The sequence below is a fragment of the Podarcis gaigeae genome (genome assembly GCF_964106915.1).
Source record: "Podarcis gaigeae genome assembly, chromosome: 7".
Lineage (NCBI taxonomy): Eukaryota > Metazoa > Chordata > Lepidosauria > Squamata > Lacertidae > Podarcis > Podarcis gaigeae.
The window spans coordinates 41,363,197-41,384,152 of NC_139683.1; the positions used below are offsets into that span (position 1 = coordinate 41,363,197).

At 40.9% G+C, this 20,956-nt stretch overlaps 1 protein-coding gene across 47 annotated transcripts in view; it reads right to left on the reverse strand.

Annotated features, from left to right (window-relative positions):
* Positions 1 to 1,203: 1,203 nt before the first annotated feature.
* The window catches only part of DTNA (dystrobrevin alpha), a 186,851-nt gene continuing 167,098 nt past the window's right edge, over positions 1,204 to 20,956 (reverse strand). For 28 of the 47 annotated variants that reach the window (XM_083747629.1, XM_083747635.1, XM_083747674.1 and 25 more), the window contains 7 exons: positions 20,806 to 20,902; positions 19,545 to 19,565; positions 15,265 to 15,424; positions 13,307 to 13,396; positions 12,487 to 12,655; positions 9,668 to 9,800; positions 1,204 to 4,967 (listed from right to left, as the gene is read on the reverse strand). In XM_083747629.1, coding sequence (XP_083603755.1) covers positions 4,776 to 4,967; positions 9,668 to 9,800; positions 12,487 to 12,655; positions 13,307 to 13,396; positions 15,265 to 15,424; positions 19,545 to 19,565; positions 20,806 to 20,902 — 862 coding nt within the window. In that variant the 3' untranslated portion in view covers positions 1,204 to 4,775. Of the gene's footprint in view, positions 4,968 to 7,288; positions 7,332 to 9,667; positions 9,801 to 12,486; positions 12,656 to 13,306; positions 13,397 to 15,264; positions 15,425 to 19,544; positions 19,566 to 20,805; positions 20,903 to 20,956 lie in introns of all 47 variants that reach the window. The other 19 variants (XM_083747660.1, XM_083747647.1, XM_083747646.1 and 16 more) reach the window with 3 other exon arrangements.

A 20,956-nucleotide genomic window follows, 5' to 3' on the forward strand; every position in this document is an offset into this window, starting at 1 on the left:
GTCGGTCCCTTGGCCAGTAAACCGAGATGAGTGCCACAACCCCAGAGTCGTTTGCGACTGGACTTAACTGTCAGGGGTCCTTTACCGTTACCTTTCTGTTCACTGAGGGTTTGAGACCCATCGACTACCCTCACTTGTTGTAACTGGCCAGTCGAAGCCATTTCCTGAAGTATGGCTGCTGTCACTTAGTGACAACTTCTAGGAGCCACAGGTGAGAGCTGAGTGCAGGGTGGGGACCAAAGGCGGACAAACTACCCCACAAAGAGCATGGCATATCCCCTACCAGAGGTACTGTAGTTTAGTCATTTAGTTGTGTCCGACTCTTCGTGACTCCATGGACCAGAGCACACTCCTGTCTTCCACTGCCACCCGCAGTTTGGTCAAAACTCATGCTGGTAGCTTCGAGAACACTGTCCAACCATCTCGTCCTCTGTCATCCACTTCTCCTTGTGCCCTCCAACTTTCCCAGCATCAGGGTCTTTTCCAGGGAGTCTTCTCTTCTCATGAGGTGGCCAAAGTATTGGAGCCTCAGCTTCACGATCTGTCCTTCCAGAGAGCACTCAGGGCTGATTTCCTTGAATAGAGAGGTTTGACCAGAGGTACTACCTGTCCCCTAACATCCAGGACGGTTGGATGACACCTTGTATGCCTCCTTCCGGCAACTCCTGCAGCCAAGATGGTGTCAAATGTATTGCTCTGCTTTCCTTTGGACCACATCAGTGCGGCTGAGAGGGGGGTCATGTCATCTGCCCAGGCTTGCATCCCTGGGAGGTCACTTTGGTATTGCTAATGAAGTGGTTTGACTTTAACCCTGGAGGCGCACTCCATTGTCTCTTGAGGCAGACAGATGCCAACAACCACCTTGCAGTTAGTAATTTTATCTGCTTTCCCTTTGGTTTTGAATTGCAGTATTGCAATTTTAAATATTTGAGATTATTTTTAATTGGCCAAACATAACATAATTATCTTTTCTTGGCTAACGTAACATAATTATGAGTGGTATTCAACTCAGAGTAGAGCCACTGAAATTAAAGGACCCAACTTGGTCGCACCCATTGATTCTAATGGCTCTACTCTGAATAAAACTTAGTTGGAATACCACCCAATGTTAAAATAGGAGGGTAGGGTAGAAGCTATTTTATAAATTAAATTTATGAGTGAGCCTGTGGGCCAGTGTAAACAACAAAACAGAGTCTTCTTGAATTACTTTTAAAAATTATTATTTTTTAATGAAGAAATAATTCCATTCCAAAATATAGACACACAATTAAATAGTTTAATCACTTCAAAATATAACATGTCCCCAGTAGGTTTGAACACACGCACGCACACACAAAACAATACTTAACAACAATACAAAAAAACCCCATACAATAATAGTTCTGTTTACAATACCAATGAACAATGTAAAATTTGTAGTGTGAGTCTGTCTGGACTGGTGTGAAATAACAGTAGTTAAAAACATCAGACAGTAGCCTCAAGATGTAACTCTTCATACATTTTTGGTTCACAAGTAAGATGCCCTCTCTTCTCAGGACACAGCTGCGTGTTCGTTGTTCAAGGCTCCTTTCACTGAATTGAACCAACCTAACTGTTGCAACCTGAGGTTGCAGTATTTACAATAAATATCTACAGCAATTCCAAGAAACTAATAAAGATGGGAGAAGATGATTAAAGTAAAGGCAGACATCTGTGCTAAATAATGATGCAACATTTTGTCTCATGCATATAAGAAAATACATATTATCACAACAAAGGCCACACACCTTTTAATGCAGTTTTTAGTTAACATTACTACTTACAGAGAATCTATTCTCCATCTTTTCTTTCAACATTCAAGAATCATATTCCTCTTCACATTCTCATTCCTCTCTCTTCACTACCTTTCCACTGACAATCCATAACAGGAGTTTTGGGCTGCAGTAACTGGCCAGATTTTTTTTTATAAAAGGCCAGTTCAACCCTTTCTGTAACTTTAATGTTCACAATCCAAACCAAGTTAAACAAATAGATGAGGACTGAGTGGGCTAAAACATAGACCCATTTGGGACAAAACTTTCATTTGACGACTTTCCTACATGGGCATGTGTGTCGGTTTTGTGGGAGGTGATGCCTTCCGGTGTCACCCTCTAGGCATATCTGTCCCACCAGACACCCACACCTGTGCATAATGTTTAAATGGGGCACCCACACATAAAATCCAACTAATGGAGGCCCGAACAGCACAAATAAAATCCAGGAATTGAAAATGTGGTCTGGTCACAAAATAACATCTGTGGAACTTTATCAGATGTACATCTTTATTTAAAGATGCATTATAATGACCGATGGCCTTGGAGGTTGGTTGGTTGGATGGTAGCATTGGATAGATGGTGGCACTCCCTACGCAACACATGCTGCAGAGAAACTGGGGGAACTACTGTCCTTGCTGGGCCACTACCAGCTCAAGAGCTGGGTAATATTGTAAAACGAGGTTTTTCTTTGTGGAGAGGCAAATTAAAAAGTGCTTAATCTTAGAGTTCCGGAGCATAACAGGCCACCTAGAGCACTGCTTGGGGGTTATGTGCTGAAACCAGGCTGAGAGAATGAAGACGGCAATAGTGCTACATAAACCTTGAAATGTAAGACTCATGCATGGATCTTACATGCACTATAGGTGTGCAAATAAAATGTTTTAAAGCAACGTGGTTATTACTCCCAACTGCAATTATGCGACTGGATTTGGGTCATTCAGACAGAGCTGTGTTCTGGTCCAGTTTGTCTCTCTTCAGGAAACACCTGACTGGAATCCTGAGCGACGTGTCAGCAAGATTTCTTAACACTGTAGTGGTTTTATCTGCTGAGTGCTAGGCACTAGTAGAGTTCTGGTTCCTGAGAGAAGGGTACAGGAGAGGTAAGTGGTCACAGGTTATGTATAACCTGTGATGTATCTACCTGTTGGCAGATATGAACAGGAGTAAGGATTATTTATTGCAAATGTTGGGTTAGGGAGTGTCTCTATGTAAACATATTTTATATTCTGCAGTTGTCTGACTTGTGTGATTTGACTACATAGAGACAATGCTGAAACATACACAAGGAGGAAGGTGGCCAGTGGTAGCAATGATTTCATGCATCTGTGAAAAGTACTAGTAACTATTTTTAACCCAAGTAAGTTTGTCCAATCCTTATTTCCAGTAGAATCAGAAGAGGGATAAAACTTCTAATTTGGACAAACTCTGTAGTAGCTCTTTGGGAGAAGCTTTATAATGGTTAATGATAGGACATTTTCTACGATGTTTCCATGAAACACGGGATTTATAAAACTGACCCCTTTCCAAACTGACATCCACTATTAGAATTGCTGTGCCATGTATTCAAAACCTTAGTGGAACCCTAGAAATTTCCAGCTTACTTAATGTTTTATTCCTAGCTAAAATATCATTGGTGTGAGTTGCTACTGGCTAACTCAATGCATACCAATGGCTGGGAAATCTCATTGCAACTGCCCCCCCCCCTTTATAATCCAGATGGATGCAAAGGCCAATGGTCTCTCTCCTCCCTGTTATATAGTTGAAATAGGATGTTAAGTGTTACTCAAAGAGACACCTTTGTAACTTCATATAGTTAGTAGAAGGACTGTACTCCCCTCTGTGTTTTTCATAGATCTACTTAGTATCCCCATTCAGTCCTGAAAGAAAGTCTCATTACACATTTCCAAGAATGCATGCAGAACATCTGGTGGCTGGCTAAGGCAATGCACATTCAGAAATAAAATAAAATAGTTGCAAGCGCACTTTTAAAGCCTGTACATTTAAAGCTGAAGGCCTCAACAAACAGGATATGAAGGATGGAGAAATGTGAAAGAACACATGCTTACTAAAGTTCTAAAACAGCTATTAAACAATACTATGAAAGATTATATGTTAACGTGAGTTAGTTTAGGGATTTTATGGCACCTGTGGTTTATAAACAGCTTTAGCAACGAGTATTTCAAAACATAGTTCACAGTTTTAAGAAGATCTGTGCTGATTTTAAAAACTAGATTCTATATCATTTGAATGTTGCCTTTTGTATATGATATCTATTTGAAAAGAAAATATTTACACTAACTTCTATGGCTGATTTGTTAGATTACTTTGAAAGAAAACATTCCTAAGTTATGTAGTAGCCCTAAATCATAGAGATACTTCTTAGTGCATTTTGTACAAGTCTTTTTTCGTTTCTTTTTTGCAGAAAGACTGTAAAACAAATTGCAATCTAAGTCTGCAATCCTGCAGCTGGACATGTGCATTGAAGTCCCACAGATACTGGCGGGATTCAGCACATACAGCTTGCTGGAGGATTGCAGCCATAGTCTAGCGTCTGGGCTATAAATATGTACACTCAGGAGTATATTCATTCAGTGTTAAATGCATCATTTGTAGCTTTTAAAATTTCCTCTGTGGAAAAACAATGTACAGTGTAGGAAAGTGTTCTAAAATCTCAAACTATTCAGAAATCAAACTCCTAATATAAACAGTATATTAATATTGTCATTGTAAACTGAAGAGGTTCAACATTATGTGCAAAGGGCTTAAGTGTTTTGTTAGTACTGCCATTAACTGTAATAATGGCATTTTGTTTCAGCCTGTGTTCTTCACCAGTAATGAGCCATGTTACATAGAATGTAGCTGATATAAGTTAGCTTTAAATAAAAAGTCTTTTTTTTCTCTTCAAAACAAACACCTACAAACTACAACTGGTAGAACAAAAATACTGTGCTACAGTCTTCAAAACTAGTTGGTTATCTTATGTCAGAGGGGCTGCATGTGTTGTTCTGCTTCTTCTGTAAAGCTGGCAGCCAGGCTCTCTCTGTCATCTGTCTGAGTGCAGCTCTCCTCTTCCTCCTCCTCCTCCTCCTCCTCCTCCTCCTCCTCCTCCTCCTCCTCCTCCTCCTCCTCCTCCTTTCTTCTGTCACTTTCATTGTCCATTTGACTGCAGCTTTCCTGTCAATATATATAATATACTGTCAAGCTTGCATAATGCATATTGGCAGTGCAGGGGGAGGGGAAGACGTATTAAAAATACACAGCCCTTCTCTGATCCATGACATACATGGAGTTCCTGCACGCATGCACACACACACACACACACCCCTACACACACATAAAATTTAAGGACAGTATCCTGCTTTTCAAAGGCAGCCCCACATACAATGCATTGCAGTAGATAAATGGGTTGTGCATGGGTAAATGCAGCCTGGCTCTCTCTGTTCAGAGACTTTGAAGAGACTTAAATTTGACAAATTTTCTATAGACTGGACCATGCAACTGAATTTTGGACTCGTGAAATTAATTTTAAGCTTCCTGAAACAGAGAAAAGTGTGTATTTGTTTTACATTATAAGCCACAAAGTGATGCTCAGCAAACCTTTTAGAACAATCTTATGTTGCTATTAGAGGGTGTATTGGTACAATTCTTTTTAAAAGAATGTTAGAATTTGTCCTTCAGTATTAAAGGTGCCTGGTGTAATGCAGGATAAAGTACAGTATAAAAACACAACCTTGCAGGTTATTTTTTAAAACAAATTCTGCCATAAGCAATCACCAACTGTATCTTTGCCACCTAAAATCTTGTAACACTATTTACATAATGTTTTCAAAAGTATAGCAAGCTGTTGCTGGCATATGATAGATAACACATTTTTACAAATCATAGTAGTGGCCAGTTTGATTGAATCCAGATGGCACATTTCTAAACTGAAATCAGTTGAATCTAAATACGAACATTGGTATTGGGCCGGGTTCCATATCATTCATCTTGTTACTTAGGGATAGTACATCTGATATCCTGGGATGACAGTTTTACCTTAACAATATGATACACTCCTCTTCAGGTTGGTAACTTTACCAGTACTGCTCAGCAAGCATAGGTTGTGACTTGGCACTTATAATGTACAGGTGGAGTAAAAGCATGGAGGTGTACAAGAACATATTGAGCTGTACACATTGCTCGAGTTCTGCTGCAGAAATGCTAATTTCTATAGAAACTATCATTTCTATAATTTCTGTAATATGCATAACTACCACATGGAAATAGTCTGTATGTGGGAGAGCCAGTGTGCTGCAATGAACAGAATGTTGGTTTAGGACTTGCAAGAACCAGCTTCAAGTTGCCACTCAGCCATTAAGCTAATTGGGTGGCCTTGCACCAGTCCCCAACTCTCAGCCTAACCTATTTCACAAGGGTGTTTTTGAAGGGAAAGAGGGGGGCGTGTACTGTGCATAATACCTTCAGCTCTTTGAAGGACAGGTGGGATAGAAATACATTAAAAGCACCTTTGAAGGCAGCAAATTAAAACCTGCAAATTAGAAAATTATAACTGGGGATAATTCTGAGTGATGGCTTGAATTGACTAGTTAATGCATGTAGCAACCTGCAAGGTTGAGCATGTGTTTTAGATGGCACTTAAATTTAAAAGTGCCAACTTTCAGATGAAATCATTCCACTAGACTAGGTGTTCCTAAACTATGGTCTATGAGCTTCATTCAGGTGGGCCATCTTTATTCAGATGCTGATACTAAATATCCATATTGATTTTTAATTGCATTTTAATTGCCTCTTTTCTTTCTTATATGCTATGTAATGGAAACTGTAATGCAATGCAATGCAATGCAATAAAATAAAATACAAGAAAGAAAAGAAGTACTAAAAATACTATTAACATTCATATAACATCTAACACAGATGTTACAATTGCTACAACAGGAACAAAAATCATTAAGTGATCCACCGATACCATCAACAATTTTCAAGTGGTCGGGGGGGGGGGGGGGAGTTTGAGCACCTCTGTACTAGACTAAAGGTCAGAAACTGGCAGTGCATGGGTTCAGTCTGGTCCTTGAGGGGTGCCATAGGTTCCAAAACTGCTAGCCTCTCTCGGTTTCTTAATGGAGAGGAAAAATATGGGAGGCAGACTCTTGGTGTGGAGCAACTGAAGTACACAAACAAACGCAGAAACTTGTCTCACTTAAGCCCCTGCTTGCCTTGCCAGTTGCATTACAAAGTAAAAAAGCAAGAGAATAGGAAAGGGAGACCCACAGGAACATGCCAGCAATAGGAGGATCTAGCGGTAGGAGAACTCGTGCTACACACTAGTCTTTGTGCCCAATTCTAGGTAGCGGAAAGGAGAGGAGGGAAGAGAAGGATGTCTGAATTTGGCAACAGTCCACTTTGGGCTTGAACAGTTCTCTCCTTCACACACAACCAGTTCATCCTGCCTGTAAAACCACCTGCTGACCAGAGATCTAGACTAACAGAATACTTACTTGAGAGGAGAGTGATACTAGTTACTCATCCTTGCAAGCTGACCTATGAATAAAAAGAGAGTGAAAACTGAAGATGTGAGCAGCCAAACCAGCGTAGCATTCTGGAGACAGCAGTGGACAAGAAAGGTGAGCGAGTGTTCAAGAGCGGTAACACTACACATTTATAAGGAAGGAGGTTTGCATGCCAGGTGATCCTGTAAGAAGGCTGCTGTTCTTCTGAATACAAAGGTCATTTACTACAAGCACCAGAGCAGAGAGGAAAGGAATACTCTCTTCTAATTCTTGTGCCTAGACCTTATATAGTTTAGTGCCTTGTAGTATAAAAGGAATGTGATTTCTTTGACAGGCAAGGTTCATGTAAGTTCAAACCAGTCAACTGTTCATTTATAAAGTAATTTTCTATGCACATATACAGTGGCGAATGTAAATTTTGGGGGCCCTGAAGCTAGAAGCAGCATTGAGGTCTAGGTAACTATTGTTATCTTCTTCAATGGGATTGTTTCACAACAGATCATCATACCTTTACAACATCCATGCTACTGATTATCAAACTTTGGGATTGTTGAAATATGTACAACAAAAAATTAATCAAATTGAGTCTACTAGACCCACAATTTTTAAACAATGCAGACTAAAGTTTCTTCTGGAGTCCCTCTGTGATCAGGGGCCCTGAATCTTAAGCTTCATTTGTTTCATAGCAGATCCGCCCTTGCACATGTACCTGGAACACTATCTTCAAGGGATCTAACTAGGCCAAGGACTGCAGCCTATGATACAATCCTTTCCTTGATTTATGCCTGGTGGCTAACAAGAGGATTTCTATGAACTATCTTATGTCAGGGCAAGGATGGGTTGCTTTCATTGTAATCCCTGGGATATGGCAACAGCTGCACAGGAAGCAGCAGCGTGGTCTGTTCCTGACAATGTGCTCATAATGTGATGCTATCACAGTTTTTGTGCTATCATTCCATGGCAATTGCTTTATGCGATGCATAGTTACAGCCATGTCGGGAGCGATGTTATAATTAGTAGGTAGCAACAGAGTTGCTAGGGGAAAATAGGAAACATAAGAAGCAGCCTTACACAGAGTCAGGCCATTGGTCCATTGAGATCAATATTATCATTGTACTGACTGGAAGCAGCAGCTCTTCAGGGTTTCAGGCAGGAGTCTTTCCTAGCCTTACCTGGATATGCCAGGGACTGATCTTGGGACTGTCAGCAAGCAAACCTAGTGCTCCACCACTGGTAACTTCCCGGTGGGGGAGTGGCCATGGCGATAGTGCCTCTTTCGTACTGCTATGGCTGCATTTTTGTACAGTGCTGGGAGGGGCACAGGATTCCAGCTAGCTCCGCTTTGGCATAGTGGCAATCATTTTACAGGTTGGATCGGTCAGTTGGTTAGAACATAGGGCCAACAACGCCAAGGTTGCAGGTTTGATTCCCTTAAAGGACAGCTGCATATTCCAGCAGTGCCAAGGTGGTCCTCAGGGTCCCTTCTAACTCTATGATTCTAGGAGATATCTTCTATGAGAAGTGATATGCAAGGAATATACATCTGCTACTTAGATGTTTTGGTAACTTAAACATAAATTTACATAGACCACAGGACTGGACTACCTGTCTGCTGTTCCTTTTTTCATTTTTGTTTGTTTGTTTGTATGTATGTATACTTGACAACCATGTGTCAGGAGTGCTCTGATGGTGTTTCCTGCTTGGCAGGGGGTTGGACTCGATGACCCTTGTGGTCTCTTCCAACTCTATGATTCTATGACTCTTGAGATTCACTTTTATAATAAGAGCCCCTTAATGCAGAAGGGCCACAGCCTAACTTTCTTTGAATGAAATAACATATAGAGCTGGTTTCCATATGCATATCATCACTTCGTTTCTCATTACTTCATTACTCAAAACTTGATTGTGTTGCTCTGTTGAGCACATTCTTTGAGCTGGCGATGGATAACATGGAAGGTCAACCTTCAGAGATTAAATCAGTGATGGCTCATTTACACATGCAAATCTTCACTCTATTCTCCAGCTAATAAGTGCCAAACATGCACACGTGAGCCAAGCACCACTCTATTGCAAATCAGTAAAAACAGTTGGCAAAGCACATTGTTGACAGAGAATGCTATTAGCATTTGTGATGCATCAACTAACAGCCTGTTGAGGTTAATGTCAGCCTTGTTCAGTTCAATACCTACAGCACTTCCTGATTACTCACACATAGAAACATGAATGAATATAATACTAGTTGGAATCTGACGCCTCAGTTCTACAGAGAACACATTTGAGATCCAACCAAAACAGAATCCAGCACAGTGTCATTTGTGGATTCTAATTTTACCTAGATACTCTGCTGAGCTCTCTTTTTATTTTTACCTGATAAGCTTCATCCTGCAGCTTTTGTTTCAAATATTCCTCCATCTTGAGCTCATGCTCTAGCTGGCGAACAGAGTCATTTTCATAGTTCTCATCATCTGCTCTAACGTAAGGGTCTCCATCTTCTGTAACCCTAAAGACAATTATTAATAAATAGCTTCCTAAAATTTTTAAAATGCTAACATTCAGAAGACTCATTGTGTTTTCTTCATGAACTCTGAAAGGCAAGTTCTGTTTTGTGTATTTCTTAAAAACTCCATATACTGTATATTCTTTCAAAACAGAGGACTTATTTGTTTACACATTCACATTTCATCTTTCAAATGGATCTGTTCATTCACAGAGAGATTCCTACTTGCAGTGCCTTTGGGGATAATTACTGTATGCTAGACCCTGACTACTGTTCTGAAATGAAAAATGAATTCCTAGACTGCACCATGTCAGCCTAAAATTTGGAGGCTGCATTTGCTTCCTCACATAATAAATAAATACTATCTGTGTGTTGTAAACTAGAAATATGATAGATTTCTACTGGCAGGGAGTCTTCTCTCTCTCGCTTTGAAGAGACAACATATGAGAATTACAATATGACCCTCAACACCTGCAGTCTGAAATGGTATAATCTGGGAAGGAGATAACGTAGCCATCTATGTCAGAACTGTGTTTATGATTCTGGTCTGGCTAGGAATTCACAGCCGAGAACACAGGAAGTACCCTGGGGAGAAAGATAAGCACTGCTTTCTCTAAAGCACACTCACTAGCCCAGTTAGCACATAACATTAAGCCAAACTGTGGCTAAGCATGAATGAGCAAGCGTTCAGGTACTCAGAGCTAAGATCATGGGTGCCTTATTCTTTCCACAAAATTTCTCAGCTGCATGCCACCAACTGAGTTGTCGAAAGAAACTCACTGCTTCTGCGCTACCCAAAGCAAAGTCAGAGTTTGGCTTAGCAGTATGTATTAACCCAGGCTTGCGGTTTGTCTCCCCCAAACAATGAGCAGTAAACCAAGAATATGCTTGATTAAACATGCTTAGGATTCTTTTGCACAGTGTTAGTTGATTTAACAGTGCAATCCTATGTATGTTTACTTGGAGGTAAGTCCCACTTTGTCAGTAAAGCTTACTCCCTAGTAACCACACTTAGAATTGCAGCTTAAACTTCTGATTAATTGAATTAAAACATGCATATTTAAAGAAATCACAAACAATTCTTTAATCAGGACATCTCCTACTTTACTTTTTTTATTTACTGTATTTCAGCAACTGAAATACCACTTAACACTATAGTTTTTAAGCTGTGCACAATGCGATTACAAAAAAGATACAAAGATAAAATCAGTTAAAACTAAACATAAAGTAAAAAAGGCTAACTTAAGATGCCTGCTAAAGTTTTTAAAAAGTCTTCACCATGTACCTGAATAGAGGATATAAGGCATAGGCATGTATCGGTATGTATTTTTCCTACATTTGTGACTCATCAGTATGTCTTTAATGCTTTGGCATAACTGATATGCAGAATTTCTCTCTGAATCCGAGACGAAGCAAAGTTCTGCAAATGTCATATTCTACATTGCGAAAGACTGTTTTGTAAATGGGAGGTAAGGCAACATTGGAAATTCTGTATACAGAAATTAGGTTTAGATTGTCTTGGTAGGGACTGACTTTCCCCCTGCAGCTAGAATGGCTTTGTCCTACTGCAAATCCACCTGCTTAAATGGTGTATGTATAAAGATCGAAACTGAGCAAAAAAATGCAGAACACTTGACACTTGATTCAGGTAGGTAGCTGTGCTGGTCTGACACAGTTGAAATAAATAAAAAACCAAAACACTTGAGGAAGAGTGTAAATAAGAGATTCATTTGGGATAATTTATTAGAAGCTAAATTCCAGTCATGGCTTTTAATTAAGGTCTAACATACGTAAATAGAAGGCAGAGCAGAGGAAGGGGCCATGCATTACAGGGACCCTGCTGGGGGTGCAACCTGTTTTTGCGTCCTCTATACATACAGACTGAAGGGATAGCTCAGTTGGTAGAGCATGAGACTTTTAATCTCAGGGTCATGGGTTTGAGCAAGACTAGGGGCAAAGTGGACATGATTTCTACTGTTAAGTACCTGCTCATTCATGCTTAGCCATGGTTTGGCTCAGCATTACATGTGAACCAGGTCACAGTGCGTGCAGAATGTCAGCAGCATGGACTGTGCAACTGCTGTTTTTGTCTACTCTGTGAACCAATAAGGGCCAGCAGTTTGTAAGGATTAGGAGTAACAAAATTTCAAGAGCAGTTTTTGTTATGTGGAATGGGAAGAGGAGGCTAATTTCTGAGCCATTTCCCCTGTTCCCTTAAAGGCCCGTGACTTAGGCTATCACCTCACCAAGAAGCTAGCCTGGATACCTCAGGAATTAGAAGGGGGCCCAGGTCTACAGCCTACCACCCCACAAACATATACTGTAACAATATCCACTGGAAACATTATTTTCCTCTAGCTGGAGGTCAGCAATTGCTAAATTCATCTCCTAGTAAAGGGCTCTGCCTTGAAAACAAATAGTTTCTACATTTATTTGCTTTAGTGCTGAATTTCCAAGTTAAAATCACTGCATAATTGTTTTTCTTTTGAAGGCTGTGAGATTCATAAAATGGATTTAAGCACAATAGCCCTCATTGCTATTCTTGGCCTAATATTTGGTTAAGAGAGCAACTCCATATTACATGTACATACCACATTTGCTTAGCTTCAGAGATGGTTTATTGAAGACAATATGGAATATATATTATTTAATAAGGAAAGAGAGATAAAGAGCACAAGGAGTTACCCACATATCACTGCGGATGGTGCCAGAGGCAGCTGCACTGTGAAGGTATCCTGGCTTCCGGGCATGAATCTGTGCAAGGAAAGCCTTTTCAGAAGTTGGCGATGGAACAAGGTCATCAAAATGAGTCCGACCAAACTCAGAATCCACATTACTCTCTGTCTCACTTCCAACTTCTGTGGGAAGAAAGGCACCAATGGTACTATGGTTACATGAACTCTAGGAAGTTTCTCTCATGTTTCTAACACAGACCGACTTTATACCACCATCCTAAATGGCTATAAACACACCAGTTACATACAGTTAGTTTGCTTACTTTACTCATGTAGTGCTGATACTCATGCACAGAGATCATTTATTGTGTAGCAGGTGTGATTATTTAGTGCACCTTGACATCCCTTAACTACACAGGGATTAGGCCAATCCCCATGCTGATTCCCTTTAACCAATGAAGGGGTCAGCATGGGTACCACAGTGCCACAGCTCTAACAATGGGTTGCTGCCAAACCTTCTTATGCAAAACACTACAGAGTTTGGGCTCTCTTTTGTTACCCATGTAGCGTTAAACTATGCAACTCTGCTTCAAGAGTAAAAAAATGATTTTGTGTGTGAGTGAGTGGGAGAGAGAAACTCTTAGTGTTGCACTCTAGTTAGCTTGGATGGGGGCGACTGTCTTCAACAGAATTTGCCACACCTTTCTCCTTACATATTAAAAACACCTTCTACATAACATACTGTACATCTCTTTTTGTAGTCTATAAACATTATGGTTTTTTAAAAAGAGTGTTGAATGGTTAAATATTAATTCTGCTTTTAAATAATCAGACCTGAGTTCAGTTCTTTCACCAGAGAAGACATAGTGTTGGTGATTGAATCTGCTGCTACCAGCAAGTCATTCCTTAAATTTCTTCTTGAACCTGTGAAGCGAAGCAAAGCTTTATGTTCAGAGGTCTCCTTACCCCCTGTAAGCTTAACAACCTAGAGAGTGTAATTAAACTACAGTGCAGTAAAACACATTTTAGATCTATATTCATGTAGCTTTTATGTGGACGTGGTTTCCCCTTTCCTACACCACACAGCAACCACTGCTAGTGTTTCATCTAATGCTGGTGCCACCAATCTAGAATAAAATATAGACCAGGATCCAAAGGAATGGGATATCCAGCCTGCTTTCCGTGTCACAATCAACTTTGGAAACTCAGAGGACATTCCAAAGCAAGGTTTGCTATGGTGTTGTGATCAGCCAACGAAAACAAAAACCTCAGAGAGTTCATGGTGCCTGCCCGAGCCCTCAAAAACCCAGCTTCACTAAACTCATGTTGGCCACTGGTAGAACCAGGTTAGGAGATGTCTGGCCCCACAAATATTGTTGAGCTCAAGCTCCCATCATCTCCTGCCAGCATGGCCAATAGTCAGGGATAATGCAGTCCCAACATCATCTGAAGGGACACAGGTTCCCCATCCCTTCCGATATAACTTTTTAATGAGCTAGTTCCATGCTGAACACAACAAAAACAAACAAATAAAAAACCAACCCCATTTTCCACTGAGTTAAAAACAGCAACCTTTTAATCCTTCCCATGCTTATTCTTTATTTGCTACGAATCTTCATTGCTTAAGAACCAAATAGAAAATCCATATATTTTGCATTTTCTAACACAGTTTCCCAGTTTCTTACCCGCTTCCTCCTCCATTGCAAGCTTATACTTTCAGCAACTGTTTACTGCTCCAGCCCACATGCACTATCCACAAAGACTGAGGAGGGGGATCTTCTTCAGCCCAAAGCCTACATTCCCCTGTGGGCAATCTTCCAGAGACTGCATGCTGGACTGGTGATCAGGGCCAGAAGCAAAAATCAGGCTGAGCAGTGGAGGGACTTTTAACCCTTTTTTACACCCTTTCATTGTGGTTATATTCCAGTGGAGGCTATGCTCCAGCCACACAATTCAGAATTATCCATACATATACCCCCATGGTCTTCCCATCTTCTATCCAGGCAAGCAAGAGGCATTAGAACCCAAGGGCAATACACATTCAGACAAGAGCACAGAGCACAGTCTATGAGAGATGCAGCCTGGGGAGGCTGTGTGGCCTGCAGAGAATCCTGAGGTCCAAATACACAGCCCTGGAGGACTGCATTTGGTCCCCGGGCTCTGTATTACGTCCTCGCCTCTGAACTAAAGCAATACAGGGGAATTGGTGCTCCTAACTAAAGAATCACTTTTGTTATAGGGACTTGGAGGCCAATGAAGAGGACTCGGAGGAGTCAAGCAGCTGGCATGAGAAATTATCATGCAACAATGTGGCACATTATGAAGAAGTATAATTGCTATGGCCAGAGAATACAATGCATCTTTATGAACACTTGATTAATAGAGGATGTTGTGTCTGTTGCAGATAATCTGGCTTGTTTAGTTAGTTAGGCCAAATCTTTTCCTCATGCTTTTCATTATGGTGAAACAATACTAACTTTTTACAATTGTTTTATGCCATTAGGAATCCTCTCACTGATACCACTTGTTCTAAACACAAGCTTTTAATTAGCCTTCCAGATGTTGTTGGAGTACAGCTCTCGTCAACCCCAACCATTGGCCATGCTTCCGGGGCTGATATGGAGGCATCAGTTGGCTATGCCCACCTTAAATGATAAAAAACTCATTTGTAGATGACATGCCATATGTACGATAAGGGAAGAAGTCATTGAGTTGCAGGGCATTTCCCCCACCCCTGCTGACTATTCCTAAGCACAACCACTTTGTAGCAAAGGATGCTCTGCACAACTTACCTTGCGCAAAGGCTTCCTGCACATCTCCTCCCACACCTGTCAGAGAGTCCTGAGGTGTGTGGGCTGGAGTCGAGCAGGCAGACGCAGATCTGATGGGCATAGGAATAGGCCGGCTGATAGTGTGGCTGGGAGAAGAGCGTGGGGAGCCTGCCCCTTGGGTCTGGAATAAAAAGGTTTGCTAAGTGGGTTAAGCACGACTTACAGCAGAGAGCGCCCCAGCGCTGCCATCACCAATTATATTCCTACTGTGCAAACAGTCAGAAAATGCCATGTCATGCTGAATACTGGGATCATCCTGATGGAAAGCGAGCACATCAGTCTCTTTGTTAGTTAACAGGGTCAGGCGTGCATACTAGTAAAACAGCATAAATGTAAAAATGTAGTGAAGTAAGACAGCAGAAATGGCCAAAAGGATCTTATAAGTTCCAGGGTTCAAATGGACATTTAAAACCCCCCATATATGGAACTTCTCCCCCCCCCCATGGAAACTATAATGTTAACAATGTGCATAGTAATACAATACAGTCTTCTATTTTGCATCATTATTATTACTGTTATTATTATATTCTGCTTAATGCCAAAATAGGCCTCTAGGTGTTTTACACAGTATATAAGAAAAGTTACAAAGATGCAGAGGTCTTTGCATTAAGAAGACTGGAAGTCTTGGATAGAATTGTTAACTTTTCATACAGAAGAGAACTGTGTTCAAAAATTAGATGTAGGAACTCCTTTCTAAAACAAATACTAGAAGTGTGGGGTCCTGAAATGGATCCAGTACTCCATGCCATCCTCATGCCCAGTGCTTCTCTGCCCTGGCTGTCTTTCAATGGCTTCTGCTTATGGTGGTGCAAGGTGGGGAAGGAAATTGCTAAGCGTGATGATGTCAGGTCACACTTTCTGCTTTAATTAAAGCTTGTTAGGAGATGATGCAAGTTATCATTGGCTGTATGTTTAAGGCAATGCACAGTTTGGCCGTAGAACACAGCACAAATAGCTATTGTTAGGAAACAAAACCAAACAGCAAACCCCAGCATGAGTGCATGCAAGCCTTTTATGTGAGCCTAAGGAGGGTATCTTAATCCTGGACAAAGTGTTTTAACATCAGTCATAAGAAAGACATGTAGTTGGTCAGTGAAAGTGAGCAGAACACGTCACAGAATACACAAAGATCTTATACTCATCGATTCTCTGCCAGTTAATCCTGTTTTTGTCATCCCACGTAGGGAGCAGCAGCAGGTGGTTTATTGAGCCCCACCTGGTTGCCATACAGAGTTGATGAGCAGAATTCAGCTTGGTGGGTTACAGGTTTTGCAGACCTGCTTTAGAGTTATGAACTCTATGCAAGGAAGGGGAATGGACTGCAGAGATAGGAGTCTATACTAACGAGCAGTATTCAACTAAGTTTTTCTCAGGGTAGACCCATTGAAGTTTAACGTGTCGAGGTTAGGGCCCTTCATTTCAATGGGTCTACTTTGAGCAAAACTCATAGTGGCTCATAGTGGGAAGTGCACAGCCAAAGAGGTGTGGTCCATTCTTCCAAGTTCTTTCCACAGCAACACCCCACTTTCAAGTCACCGTTTTGCTCCTAATGTGGAAAAATGTTGGGAGCTTGCAGAGTCATGACAGAGAATGGATTGTTTCAATTCTGCCCTACTAAAATTATGAACTGGATCATGGAAGCAGGAATGGTTTCCTCAGTCCACTCTAATTCAGTAAGGCAAAGGTAAAACACAACACAACAAACCTCACTGTATAGAAGACCTTCAAATGCAACTGGGGCTTTCAGCTGCATTTTTGCACTAGTGCAAGGCAGGAGGGAACATCCTCAACCCACACCAGAAACTTCTCTTTATTTTTGGATTGTGTCTTGAACCTGCTGTAAGTTCTGTGTCCACTCTGGAATTACTATCTCCACTACTGGAAGCCATGGTTCCAATGTGGATTTCTGTATAGCTCCATTCTATCCCTTAACTGCCAACCCCACAGTTTACACTATTAATAGTGGCTAGAATCTTGATGCCCAGATAAACACTAGTAGATCTTGGAGAAAAGGATGGGAGCTGATTTGGGTTCTTAGTTCTGGAAGCATCTATTTGGCATTTCTAGGTTTTAAAAAAAATATTTTAGTCAAGCTCAGACTGCTGTTATTATGTCTGCAAACAGACATGTTACAGCAGTTATAATTTAGACAATGACAATTTTAATGAGAAATGTCATCTGTATCTTCTCATTGAGTGCACTGATAAGAAACCAGTAGTAAGATACTTAAGTTTTATCTACAATCACCCTCCCCTCAGTTCAGTAAAACTTAAAACAAATCTCTTCTGTTAGTCTTTGGTATGTAGCTCCATCTGCTGGAACCTAGAGTGGCTCACAGGTTAGAATCATCAGGGTAGAAATCTATACAAAATAAAAGAGCTACATTTCTGAACAGAAAAATTAGGAACATGGAAAACAGAAATGCTTAGTACACTAAGCAGAAAATATATATGATAGATTTGTATATCTTTGCCCTTTATAACAGTATGCACTTATGCTGAGCTGAAACAGAGTGCCCCCCCCCTTTACAAATCTTTTCACCCCTCATGAAATGTTCCCACTTTGCTGGCTGAACACCCTTTTGTGAAAAAGTATTCACAAATGGATGGGGTTTGGGGAAAGTGAGGAGGAGGAAAGACAGAAGGTAGATGCTCCTTTGTTCCTCCTAGTTAAATGTTCTCGACTGGTTGTGGTACAATATGGGCGGAGATGTGCAAGTGGATGTGCAGCCTGTGAAAGTAACACAGTGTAGACAGAGAAAACTGGTATTCAGATGCACATCCAAATGGGGATGTATTCTTTTGCATTGCATTGCTGTCACTAGTAGTCAGATGCAAAAATGTGTGGCGAAGGTTTTGCCATGCAATGTAATCCACTTGGATATTCCACAGCCCACTCCCCAGAAAGGTAGGACATGAACATTTTAAAATGAAACCATAGCCCTCAGTGTTGTCTGTTAGACAAATGTGATTTTTATGCTCTGGTGCCATCAGTAGCTCTCTGTGATCACTGATTGGGAGGGATCTTGCACTGAAGGAGAAAGAAACCACTGAAGTTGCAAAGGAGCAGTAACATTTTGGGGCCATGATCAGGTATAACCTTCCCAACACCATAAAAATGTGGAGTGGGGAGATCAGGATGCTTTTCACACTCCTCAAAACCTACTTTTCACATTGAAAATATGTGAGTGAAAATTCAGCATAAAACTGCAGTCTGAATGATTGTTTACTTAAATGAGTTCAGTGAGTTGGGTTCAGTAAAAAACTGGGCTCAAATCTTACATTATGAAAAGTAACAATAGTACTTTCAATGCAGATACAGTGGTACCTCGGGTTACAGATGATTCTGGTTACAGACTCTGGTAACCCAGAAATAGTACCTCGGGTTAAGAACTTTGCTTCAGGATGAGAACAGAAATCGTGTGGTGGTGGTGCGGCGGCGGCAGCAGGAGGCCCCATTAGCTAAAGTGGTGCTTCAGGTTAAGAAAAGTTTCAGGTTAAGAACGGACCTCCGGAACGAATTAAGTTCTTAACCCGAGGTACCACTGTATACCAATAGATCAGCAATGGCCCAATACTACCAGTTTTCTCCTAATATGTGTGCACATAGTTCTAGCTACTGCACATTGATTTCGTAGCTGAGCCAAGAAACAAAACTCTGCTTTAGTATAGTGAGAAATCCCTCAACACTTCCTGAGCCAGTGAGAATGCTACACTTTAGTCACTTAAGCAACATTATTCCTTTGGCTTCAGTGTAATTTAATGCATTTGGAAAGATAATTACAAACACAACCTTAGTGCATTTTTCAGTACAAATAGGTTATGGAATTATTTTTCAAATATTCTCAAAGCTGTTACTTGGGCTGGGGGATGGACTTAGCATTTCATCAATCTGAAGTACCTCTACATTTTCAACTTCAAGGAGTTTGCTCACGTTCACACAATTCAATAGTTTGTGTTGGACAGCATTGGAGAGTTATTGCTCTTCATGCAAAAGATACCATTATATCAGTAGTGAGCCTCAGAGATGTGTTTTGTTGTTGCTGACCTATCAAGAAAGCCATAACAGCTGACTGTTTAAAGTACCTTAACTTCTCAGATAAAAGGTTAAAGACGTGCGAGGTAGTGTTATTTATTGGTCCAGAGCATGTAAACGCATTTCAAGCAGATGTAGTAAGCACACATTTGGATCACAGGAGCACTTCTTAAGAGTTAGTGACATCTACAGTGTAAATAACTTACTCCCTGCTTCAATTCTTCTTCCTAAAGAAAGATTGGATCATTGCGAGTCAGATGAGTCTGAGCTTAAAGTGTGAGATAGGGGAGAGAGCTGCAGCTACAGAGCAGGATTGTCACCCCTTGGTCTTAGAACAGCATACTTCTGAACATCAATTTCCGGGGGGGGGGGGGCAATAATGAAGGAGAGCTGTTGCCTTTCTCTCCCATTTGAGAAGTTTTGGAGCGACCTGGCTAATCACTGCTAGAGTACCGTAGATGGTCAGATTCAGCAGGACTCTTACATTTTAAATGTTCTCACTGTACATACATAACAGGAGTGGCTATATAGCAACACAGCTCCAAGTTAAGTGGTGCACTCAAACCATTAAAGGGGCCAGCCTCAAATTTCCTAAAGCTTGTCATGTTGTTGGATGCAAATATATTTTGTATATATTATGAGCCTCCTTCCTTGGATGTTTTTATGCAGAGGATGGATGGCCATTTGTCATGGATGTTTTAGCTGAGATTTCTGCATTGCAGGGGGTTGGACTCAGACCCTATACAGGACTGAGAAACAGCAAAGATGGCTTAATAGCTCTTTTGCTGTGCACCTCTGTACATCAACAAATACACTTTGTTAAATAGGGGTAGCTAACAGGAAAAGAATATAATTTTAGCCCCTGCAGGTATTAAGTTTAATGAGACCAGGCTAGTTTATGCCAGGACTGATCTTTTAAAATATGAACAAAATTCCAAACAAAGAAGTTGAGTCCTTGCCCATCTGCCCCCTCCCCTCCCCAACTTAATTTCTGTTATCAAAGGGATGTATTTCTGCACATTAGTCCCTTTCCAAATCATTTAGGTTGAAGAGGTTAATAAACAGGGGGTGTATATAATGAAATATGACAACTAGCAACAACACTCCTTAGCCCCTCAGTACTAAGTACCTGGAGAAAAGGGCATTTGGATCCACTCTCCATTGCTGCTGTTTTTGTGGAAACAATGGTCAAATTATAGGTTGAAAAGATAACAGCAACAACAACCTATTTGTCTGGGAAATGGGAATGATTAATATCTGAAGTTAGTGGGAGGCATTTCCCAGAACAAACATCTATGGCAGGGATGGGAAATCTGGAGTCCCCTGCTGCTGTTAGACTCCATCAACCCCAATCAGCATGGCCAATGCTCAGGGAAGAGTGGAGTCATACATCATCTGGAGGGCTACAGGTTCCACATCCCTGGTCTAGGAGAAAAATCGTATAGGTTTGGAATTAAAGTAGTTTACCTTTAGCAGTTTCATGAGGCCTTCTAACTGAACCATGAGTTCTCTCCGGCTTTCCTGAAGAGCTGACATCCTCTGTTCAAGCTCATCCTTCCTCTGCCTAAGAAATAAGCATTTAAGATCAGGGCATGTAGCTAACCATTCCAAAGCTTCC